We start from the raw sequence: 11,332 nt of genomic DNA, 5'->3' as shown, positions 1-11,332 counted from the left end.
GGAATAGCATCCACCCGGGAGGTCAGAAACATTGACTTTGGTCATCCCACACGTCCTTTGAATATTCTCTCCATCAGCCTTGAAAGCATCAAAATCTTGGTCAGGTTTAAGACTCTGAACAGCCCCTGTGGATGCTAGAGCTTGGTACAAAACACGCTGTCTTTTTTCAACCGTGACCACTTGGAGTCTCAGATTCCAACAATTTAATCTGCAGATCTGGTGGGTGATGATTTCACTCTAGAAGCCACTCAAAACCAGGCCACTCAAATGCACTAGTGGTTTATGAAAATCTTAACCTAGTTAAAACTAGTTAATGCACAGTACCTCAGCATGTCAATTTTTAAGCAAATTGTGTGTAAGAAACTGGAAGGAAACTGTATGCCTTTTTAATTGCATAATAAGAAAGGGAAAAAACAGGTGTCAAGGAAATGGGAAAGCTAGAAGAGCACGTCCCAGTCCCTTTGAAAGGGGACAGTCTTTCCCCACATCAGGAATAGCCTATAACAATGCCATTAAAATAAAACGAATGGTGAAAACCGCAAGTATTCAAGCAAAGCCATACACATGGATTTAATGGAGGAAGGTCATGTAGCTCTTTGCACGAAGACAGAGCTGTGCAGGGGCAGATAACGGATAACCCGATGCAAAACTGCCATTTCCAGCCCTGTAGCAGTACAGTCACAGCTAACGAGCATTCAACTTTTTTGTATTGATCGTCTCCCTGCGCAGAGAAGGACTCTGTGATTACACCTCCAGAGAGCAGCATGGCAGTGAAAACCACATTAGCTCCTAATGGAAGATCTGAATTAAATCTCTGTTGATGACAAGGACAAATTTGGGCCCAAATACTTTCCTGAACTCTGGGTTCTCTTACCTAACACATAACACCTGTAATGTTTCCATGCATGGAGCTGGAGATCCACCTTGTGGACCAACCTCCTGATAACCACTGAAGGAGCAACTTAAGAACCATTTTCTCTCATTTTACTATGAGTCCTCCTGCTGTGCAGTAGCCTCTCTAAGTACCAGACCAAGTTTGCGTCTGAGATGCTACATACAGTGTCTCGGATGTGGACTGGAGACTGATGAGAGACCCCTGAGGAGGTACCAGGAAATTCTGGCATTAACTCGCTGTGCAAGTTTGGATCTCACCTCTCTGAGCTTTGGCTTCCCCATTTAGAAAGCAAAAAAAAAGAGTATCTAAACTTGGTCCAAGTAGTTATTGTTTGCAGAGTATGAGGAGTGACAAAATGTATTATAAACACCCTTTCTAGGGAACTAGACAGTGCTGTTGAATGGACTAGCCAATAAGGACAATTCACTGGGCACTAAGAGATTAAGTATATCAAGCAATAGAAATCTGAAAACCTACATTTAAGTACACTGCAAATAGTTTTTGTTTTCCAGCTTGTTCACTAGAGGTGCCTGCCACAGTCTGGGCATCAGGGTGGTCACGGAGCTAACTCTCAACCACAGATTTCAAGGCCAGTAGGCACCAACGTGTTATAAAGGTCTGGGTTTCTTCCCTGTACCACAGGCCAGATGAATCTAAACCAATTTGAACAATTAACAGTATTCCCTCCGCAGCCTTCAGGCAGCTTGTGCCCAGCTGAGCCGCACAGCAAGCTTCGACACCGATTTGAGGAGCATGTTTTACCTTTCTTGGTGCAGTTGGTCCCCTCGGGGTCTCGGACGTAGCCGTCCTCACACTCCTCGCAATGAAACCCAGCGGTGTGGTACAGGCAGCCGATGCACTCCCCGCTGTCTGGCTTGCACACGCTGGGTGACCGTGCTGGGTCCACGTTCCCGTTGCATTTACATCTTACACAGATGCTGTCGGAGTTGTAGTAGCCATTGTCGCACCGGTTGCAGTTCGGACCAGTGTACCCAGTTTTGCATTTGTCGCACCTTGGGGCAGTTTCACCAGGCTCTAAAGAATACAGAAAGGAAAACAGGTATGTGCCACAGCCCCTTGCAGAGAAACACCCACTGTGGGATTTGTTCTGTGGGACCTGACCACAAGTCACTGTGACAAAAATCAGCAGCCACTGAGTATTAACCAATCTCAAATTTTTAGCTGAAAATATAACTTTTGAACTGCAGCACTTTCTCTGTTCCTAGGGGGAAAAAGCTTTGGGGTTTCTGATGCTTTGTACCAGCCTCACAGAGCATGCTCGGCACGTTGCTAAGCAAACAGATTATTACTCCTGAATATTTCCATCTCAAACAGACAATTTCAGAAAACAGCTGGAACTATATCGGGGATGTTAGCAATCTGCAGGAACTTTTTGCCTTATATGAAGCCAGAGGAGGCTTGATTGCAAAACTGGTTAAGGAAATAGCAAAAAACAGTCGTACATATGTTTATTACAGCTATGACTTGTCCTCTTGGTTACATCAAAATAGAGCAGGAAGATTGGGGAATCTCTGTTTGGAGTCCCATGGAGATGTTCAGAAGAGGGCTCTCAGAGGCATGGATGGCAACATGGCACTGCTGGCCGGCTCCTGTACCTCTCCTGGCTGCCACAATCCCAGCATTTTCTCTCTGCAAAACTTTGCAGGTTCTTCAGAGCAAGCTGCAGCCTGTAGTAGCATTTCTATTGCCCTCCGCTGCGCAGCTGCTCTCCCAAGAGGCAACGCAAGCACCAGGGACGCAGCGTGCCAGGCGCTGCTTCCAGCAAGGTGCCCCGGTTCCCACGAACGGGAGACACACGGGCTATAAACCGCCTCGCTAGGCTGATGGAGTGGCAATTTAATCGAAACACATTGAGAAGAGCTACATTCATTATCTGAGTAATTAGACCAAAACAAAAGCCTTACGTATTCGGCAGGTGCCGGTCGATGCCACGGTGGAGCACGGGCAGCGGTGGCAGGCGTGGGCAGGATGGGTGCTTCTGTAGAAGCCCTCCTTGCAGAGCTCGCAGTGGTTTCCCTCGGTGTTTTCCTGGCAGTGCAGGCAGGTGCCTGGGGAAGGGACAGGAGCACAAGCAACCGTTTGGCAGCAGGAACTGGAGCAGAACATTTGGAGCAAGAATCTGCGTGGAGCGCTCTCAATTATCAGAGCTCACAGGTGATTTTGGATGCCCTCTGGCCAAAACACGATCCTGGCCTCTTATGACCTTCTGATGGTCGTCCCCCTCTCCACACGCACACAGTCATGATGTGAAAAAGTAGGTGGCCCCAGCAGAGAGGCCGACAGTTCATCACTTTAAAAGGTCAGTGCAGGTCAACAAATACTATCAATATTAAATGGCCCTCAAGGAAAGGGGCTTCAGTTTGCATCTGTGCCAGTGAGCCGGCATCTTGATGCTTCAAATCCCTCACTCTCACGAGGGGTCCCTTCAGTTTATACCTTTGCCTTTTTTGAGTGCAACCTACGCCTACACCGCGGAGCTGGTGGTCAGGGGTAGGGAAGTGCCACCGTCCTGCTTCGGAGGCAGATGGCTCCATCCCACCAGCGTGGCTCTAGCTCCGCCAGCCCCGTCACAGGAGGAACCTTTGCTACAGGCGCAAGGCAGCAGCAATTACTGACCTTCCTAGAGAAACAGAGGAGAACGGGGGGTTCACGTGAGCCACCTCCCCTTCCTGGGGTAGCCTCTGAATCAGAAAATCGACGTGCTGTGTCTTCGCAGAGGCTGTGTCCTAATGGCCCTCTAAATTGCATTTTGATACTATTGTGACCAGAGAAAGAAAAATCTCCCTAGTTATAAAAACGCAGCCTCTATCAAAAGCCCATCCATCAACAGGAACATCCTGTAATTCAGCAGGCTCCTTGTCGAGGTCCAGTGACCTGGGGGAAGCTTATTTGATTAAATCCCGTGTACAAGACTCTGAAAAGGCAGCAGCCACCTTCTAACAAACCGGGGCGGCACAGAGCAGTTTATTCACTGCACGTATAAGCACAGACAGGAGATTCACTGAGCTCATCTAGCAGTGCTGTGGGGGTATGGAAAAGTCTCATATCAACATTAACCACACAAAAAATCCTGAATTAGGTTGATGCTGACTGTTAAAAAAACCACAGCAGATTTTCGTATTAATATTGGAACAGTTTGGCTCCCTTGCAAGCCCAAGACGTTGCATGGCTCCTACTCTTCTCTTTGGGAAGCGGCTCCTACTCTTCTCTTTGGGAAGCGGCTGAGTCACCCGCGCGGTGGGGCTGGCAGCATCCTGCTGACTAAGGACACTTGCACGGCCTCAGCTCCCACACGCTGTTTGCTCTTCACCCAACAGCTTGTCAGACACGAGCCGGTGGTTTTTGTGGGAGAGATGTCAGGGTTAGAGGGGAAAATGATCTGCTGGTCGCGGTTTCTCCAGTTGCAAACCTCCATCAGCTGCTTCAGCGGGATGCCCGGGACAGACCGGCTCTGGAAGGTCAATTTGCCCCATCAGCACTAAGGGTGCCTTGAACCGTGCTCCGCAGGCATTAATGGTGGTATAAATCTGGAATCGCACCTGCGTTTTCTGTACAGTCTTGGTCATTTCAGGACCAATGTCTTTCCCATCGGCGGAAATCACTCGCATTTATCTACACCAACCCTGCAAAATGGCTGCGTTTCCAATGAGTCAGCAAGTTGCTCGGCCATGCAAAGCACGCATGGGCTTGCAATCAGGTATCGCTGTGGAAAGCCTTAATAATTAATAGCACTTCCCATCCTGGTAATGCCCTCAGGAAGGATCAGGTACCTCACAGTACCCCAGCTGGGAAGAAGCAACCAAACTCATTGCACAGACACAACACGGGGCACAAGGGTCGTGCTGGAGGAAGCGCCGGCGCCTGGGGAGCTCTGCCCGCCCAATTTCCAGCACAGTAATCTTAAATACGGCTGGCCAGAGCAACGCCGAGCGAGGCCGTGCGGAGACGGCTGCAGAGCCGGCAGAGGGAGCCCGAAGTACAGCCTTAATGAGAAAGAAACCTTGAAAATTTGACAAAGACTACACACAATTGATGTAAAGCTGGGGAGGTCACACAAAGTGCAGTCTCTAGAGCAGGCTGAGTGCACTGCGTTACTTATGAGACGTCAGATCTAATTTTTAATCAACTATTCTCTGTTCTGGTTTTGTTGGGTTCCCCCAACCCCCGGCAGCAAATAAAGCAGATGGAGGAAAATGTTTAAAAAGGGATTTTTGTCAAATCAACAATAGGTCATTAACTAAAAAGAGGGTTTTTCTTTGCAATGCTGCGGTCAGCACTGGACAGCCCCAGCAGAAGCGCTGCCTGAACAGCCCCATCCCGGAGGCGAGGTCTGCACTGGGTTTTATTTTGGTTTTTTTTTTTTTTAAATCAAGAGCAGGGGGAACATTGAGGGAGAAAAAGGAAGAGCAGATTATCTTACTCCTTCACAAAACCCACACACCCAGCTCCAAATCAGTAACACAGCTGATATGTGCACAGCTTTAGGTACAATCTTATATCCTTCAGTATTAGTAGGACATAAGCACATAAAGTTCAGTGTAGGAATGAATGCAGTAATTCATCCTCAAGGAGTGCAGATCTGGTGCCTGCCGCTACCCCTGACGCCCACAGAAACACCCTGTCTGCCGAGCAGGATCAGGGCATTGGCTGGGCGCAGTCAGCCCTGCGGCCGCCCGTTCCCCCGCTGCAAACACACAGGCCACGAGGGAACAGACACCGATGCAGAAATTGCCCAGAAATACCATATTTGATGAGCTCTCCCTCTCTGCCAGCTATGCAAAAAAAACCTGCAACATTTTTTAAAGTATCGCTCCTTTCTAAGCTCCTGGATAAATATTACAGAACTGCATTTCAGCCTGGAAGTTTTGATGAGGATTTGGATTTTGAAGTGTGAGTTTTGTTGCTACAGTGGGGATTGCGCAGGCAGTCACATAACACCGCTCCTCCGGGATCCCTCCTTTCAGTGGAGATGGGAAAGCAATTAGGTTCCCCCCTGCCCTCCCACAAGCTGTTCAAGCACAGGTGCTTCAACATTTGCATTCCATCAACATCTGTATGAGCGAGAGACAGTCAAAGAAATGATCAAGGCAAATGAACAAGGCAAATTTATAAAAAGTGGGCAATATTAATCAGGTGCTGCCAGTTTTTTCCAGCACTAATCATGTTATCTGTGGCAATAACAGCCACCTTACGTCAGTGCCAGTACAGTATATGTTTCCAGGTAAACAGGAGTTAAACAAAAGCTCCTTAAAAGCCCATGTTGTGTATTTGTGTAAGTGCAGAGAACAATAGAGCACTGATTTCCGATAGAGACTGCAGAATAAAGGCTCTGCACTGCAGCCTGGGGTAAATAACACAGCCTTTATTGACTTCCCTGAGAAGAGGACTAGCTCCAACCTTGCCATGCATTTTAATGTCGGTTTTAAGGTAAAGACTCTGGGTACCCAAGGCATAAAGATGCAGATGAAGAAGATGAGAGCCGAGGTCTGCTGAATGAAAATGGCAAAAACCAGAGACAGAGAAGACAGGTAAAGTCTGCACCCACCACGGTCACAAGAGGAAAGTTACCTGTTAAGCTGTCGCAGGTTTTGGAGTGGTTGTTGCACTGGCACGGCTCGCAGGTGGTTTCGTTAAACCTGTAGTATCCATCACTGCACCCGTCACACTTCAGGCCTGTGACACCAACTTTACACTGGCATTTCCCAGAGCTGCACAGAGAAAAATCAACAGTGAAATCTGGATGTGCTGGGAGGCATCCAAAGTACAAACCTGTGGTCAGTGTTTTGGACTCCCTTTCCAGAGCGGGGAACTCTGCGCAGAAATGCCTGCTGGAAGCGGGACGTAAAACCCACGGGCAACAACTTCCAAAAAGTGATGGGAAGTTCAAGAAAGCCTGAGTCTCTACAAAACCAGTTGCCCCGACAGCATTTTCCAGCTGGGCACCAGAAATTATCACTCACTCTGGAAAGCCTTGGCCCAAAGCCGTCCCCGTGCATAAGCCCCCAGCAGATGCTCCGACAGCCCCTCTCTGGTCCCACCTGCGCTGGCCCTGGGTCCTGCAGGACGCTGGGACACCCGTCCTCACTACGCCCCAACGACAAAAGAGCACCCACGTGGATAATCACCTCCCCTCCGCACCGGCGCCGAGCGGCACATCCCGGATTTTCGGGCAAGCAGACAATTCCCTGCTCACCACCTGCCTTCCCGGCGCGGCAGCTCGGGTGTCTGGCTGGGGTCTCAGCCCAGCAGACGTCAGCCACCCGCGCTCCCTCCACTTCTCCTCCGTGATCCGATTTATCCCTTCCATGCAACATCCCCACGGCCACCTGGACAAAGCCCCCCTCCCCAGTCGACCCAGCAGGAGCCAGGGAAGGACAGAGGGGGTTTTCCCTGCCCCTGAGGCTTCCACTATAGCTAACCCCAGGCAGGAGCCTGTTTACTTGGGCACCGAGGCTGACTGCGCAGAGGGTGGAGCTCTGCACGGTTAAAATAGAGGGTATTGCTGTCAGTTGGCATGAGCAAATACCAGGAGGCTATAAAAAGCAGGGGTTACCCTCATTCCTTTGGCTTTCCATGCCAGTCTCTCCACATAGAGGCTTCAAACCTATCGCTTTCATAAGCGACTCTATATACTAGCAGCACAACACGACTTCTTCTCATATACGTAGCCTCCTACGGCGATGGCTCACCCCACCGGCACACGTGGGAACCGCTAACGCCCCAGCCGAGGACGAGAGAGCGCAGAAGTGCCTCTCCGCATCTCCGATAGCCCTGGGGCGACCTGCAGGAAACCTCAACCCCTGCGTGCTGCCCAGGGAAGCCGGGACAGCAACCCAAATAAACGGGATTCCGTCCCCTCCAGGAGATGGATTTATCCGCAGGTGCAGCGGACGAGGCGGGTACCACCCACGGAGCACCCCCTGCACACCGCTGGATCCAGCCTCCTCTTAGCTCTCCCCCTACATAACCTCCTCCCTATTCATATATTTTTTTAATTCAGTATTTCAGGGTTCGGTGTGCCTGCACAAAGATAATCTATTGTTCTCCCTCGCTCCTCCTGGGGAAGAGTGAGCAATGCACGATTTGCTTCTAAAAGCCCCTAGAAAAATGTGCTGATTAAAACTAATAGAGGCTGAGGCTCCAAATGGCTTGATGTGTTGTTTTTAATTAAAATGCAGTAGATTGCAATGTTTTTGGGAAGACATTGCTTCTGTTAGAAATTAACATAATTTAGTATTTCTGTTGTTCGTTTGCTTGCCAAAGGAAGAGGAAATAACTCAAAGGCACACCGAAATACGGAACTCGGCCCAAGTGGCTACGCAATTAAATAGTTCCAGAATATGAAACTTCAGGCATATTTAATGGACTGATTACAAGAAGGAAAAAGAAATAGGATGTTTCCTCGCTTTCCAGACCATTATCTGGAATTGCAGCAGGCAGATGCAGAATTCAAAGGGATGCTGGTAAGCAGCTCAGTCCGTTTGACTTTTAAGAGCTTTTCACAAGACCTAACATTAATCCAAATGTTGTCAAAGTGTTTAAAATAAGAGCAAACAAAAAGCAGTTTGTTTTTATTTGCTTCTGACTGCTACCAGACAGATATTCCTGTGAGCAGGCAGGGGATAGGCAGAGCCAAGCAGAGAAAAGCAACTAATTTGCGGGGGGTGTCTGATATTTAGCCTTTACAGACCAAGCACTAGAGCTGTATAATCTTCACCCTCCCAGGCTTCCTCCTGGAATCCAGGGTGCTCCGTTTTACTCTCTCCTGTCCCTCGATCAAGCCTTTATCTTAATGATACCCTCCTCTTCCTCCTGGCTGGCACCCTTCCAGCCAGACTCCCGCTTAATTTCTTTAAAGGAGGTTTATTTCCCCAATGACTCTGCTAGAGCTCAATGCAGCATTTTGGGGCAGCGTCCCTTGATTTTACTCGTTAGCTTAAAAATAACAGGAAAGCAAGCTATTTAAAAAAAAAAAAAAAAAAACAACAGACAGTTTTGGAAAGTTTGGTTTTAATGCCTCTCGAGCAGACCTTTTCTCAACATGTTACACATGGCACAGAGCCAAGTTCTGCATGTGCAAGAATTAAATCACTCAGCAAATATAAAGCTTTGCCTGTGGTCATTGCTTCCATAGAATAAAGCCCCCTTACAACACTCCTTTTCATAGCTCCAGTCCAGTAAAGACTGTCAGACACTTTTTAAAGCAAAGGTCAATGATATAAATGCATTGAAACCACCAAAAAAAAAAAAGTCCTGTTAACAGACCGATTGTGCCCATAAAAATCCAGAGACTTGAAAGAAAAGACCCACAGTTTAATACTCGCACAGTGAGAACTGAACTGGATTTTGAGTATCAGCCAGGAATTTCTTTTTTGGGGGAAGTGGGGGGGAAGGAGGGGGAAGGGAGGAGGGAAACATTTTGATGCAGCAACATCACTTGCTCAACTCCATTTCAGATGATTATTAACTCCACTAAAGCCAGCCAATTTTTACCTCTCACGGAAGAATTGATGGAAGGATGTGTTGGGACAAAAACAGACTTCCAATAACAAAAGTCTCCTGCCAGCCTTGGTTTCTACTAGATTTTACAAATATACTTACTTTAAAGACGGTGTAGGTAGTGCATATCACCATCACATCATCCATCAACTTTATATACGTTTCCTAATGATTAAAAACACCAACAGCACGAGAGATCCTGGCAGAAGGAGCCGGCAGTGATTAGCTGGCCGGCGGGGATAGAGGCAAGAGCACGTGCAAGGCTCGCATCTGACGCCGAGTGATCCGAGCCGGGGGGGGGTGAGGGCTACGCGCCAGGTTGGGGACCCCCCCAAGGCAGGAGCTCGTGCATCTCATCGCCTGGCAGCTCCCAGCCCTTGGGCTTCATCTTGTGCCTTAGGAGCCGCTGTCTCCACGCCCGCAGCTCCACGCCTGCAGGGCGACAGCCTGGGGCTGGATGGCACCCGCCGCAGGCAGGAGGTGGCCACCCGGGGCAGCAGCATGCCAGCAGACACTGAGGAGGGGGCTGCAAATAAAAGCAAAATATTGGGCAAGGGGGAACAGCCTACACCCCAAAATATGTCCGCAAAAGCCAGTCTGATTTCAATTCCACCCCCCAGAGCCCCCTTCTACTTCACCCATGGGGAAACAGCCACAGGATGCAGGAAATCTCATCACCCACCAAGTGATCCGTGCCACTGGTGCAAACAAAACATTCCCCGTGGTGGGATTTTACACGGGGCTGCAGCTTTACAGCTCCAGAAGATACGGGGAATCAACAGAGAAACCCCCTCCCTGCATTACTCCGGGTGCTGTCAAACAGGAGGATTGCAGATAGTTTTGACCCCGCTTGGAAGTGTCCTAGGAGCAGAGCACAAGGAACACCTCCAAAATCCCGTCTGGTGCCTGGCCTGAAGCTGCAGAGCATCACGCAGATAACTTTCTGCCGGGTGTGATGGCCGGGGAAGGACCCGCCGCTGGGACAGGCTCTGCCCGGGAGCGGGGGCAGTGCCCTCACCCCGCACCGCTCGGCACAGGGCACCACGGGAACGCGAGGCCTCATCACAAGATTAAAAAAAAAAAAAAAACAGCATTAAAATATCTGTCATCTGAGACAGATCGCAATGTGCAGTTGCATCTGCAATGGGTCTCCAGTCCTCCTCCACAGAAACATCCATAAGTTCGCAGGGACATGACAGACACAAGACGGATGGGAGGATGGAGGACCATAGCCTTAAGGGCCGTTCGGAGGCATGCTGGCACGGTTTAATGGTGTAACAGAAAACCCTTAGCAGCTAATCGTTTTTTTTTTTCTTTTTTTTTTTTTTTTTTTTCTTCTTCCCCCGAGGAGGAGGGAAGGGAGAAATTCATTTTGAATGTTTTCCCAGCTGCCAGACAAACCCGGATGCCCAGGCGCCATTGAGAGCCGAGGGGCTGCCTGACCAAAGGTACAGCACCACGCTTTCGCGCCTTGGTTTTAAACGGAGGAGATGGCGAGATGTTGGGGCAGAGTCAGAGAAGGAGGGAGCTCCCGTGGGTCCCAAACCAGGGCATACCATGCGGATGAGCCACGCAAAACCCCCCACGGCTTTGAAGGAGAGCTTCGCCAAATACATTTACCGTCTTCACCCTGAAGCACAGAGCAGACGCCCGCGCCCCTCCCACCACCGCATCTCCCAGGACCGTCCCCAGAAGCGCCGGTGAGGGGCCGCGCTGCCCCGGGAAAGAGGAAAGCTCCTGCCAGTCCTTCCCCGACCCGGCGGCAGCTCCAGCCTCGCCCCCCGTCCCCTCCCAGCCACTGCCTTGGAAACCTCTGATTACAAATCTGCCCATGGCTCACCCCAGCAGGACCCGGAGGTGTTCCGGTACCACGTACAATGAACAGCAACGACGCTGCTCCGAATGAATGAGGAAAAA

At 49.7% G+C, this 11,332-nt stretch overlaps 1 protein-coding gene across 1 annotated transcript in view; it reads right to left on the bottom strand.

Annotated features, from left to right (window-relative positions):
* MEGF9 (multiple EGF-like-domains 9) overlaps positions 1–6,624 on the bottom strand; it is a gene marked incomplete at its 5' end in the record, with an annotated part of 9,890 nt that extends 3,266 nt beyond the window's left edge. The window contains 3 exons of the mRNA XM_009587683.1: positions 1,658–1,930; positions 2,821–2,964; positions 6,485–6,624. Coding sequence (XP_009585978.1) covers positions 1,658–1,930; positions 2,821–2,964; positions 6,485–6,624 — 557 coding nt within the window. The remainder of the gene's footprint in view (positions 1–1,657; positions 1,931–2,820; positions 2,965–6,484) is intronic.
* Positions 6,625–11,332: the final 4,708 nt, after the last annotated feature.

This window comes from Fulmarus glacialis, unplaced genomic scaffold, assembly GCF_000690835.1.
Source record: "Fulmarus glacialis isolate BGI_N327 unplaced genomic scaffold, ASM69083v1 scaffold41371, whole genome shotgun sequence".
In the NCBI taxonomy this organism is placed as follows: domain Eukaryota; kingdom Metazoa; phylum Chordata; class Aves; order Procellariiformes; family Procellariidae; genus Fulmarus; species Fulmarus glacialis.
This window is presented reverse-complemented; position numbering and strand designations above follow the sequence as displayed.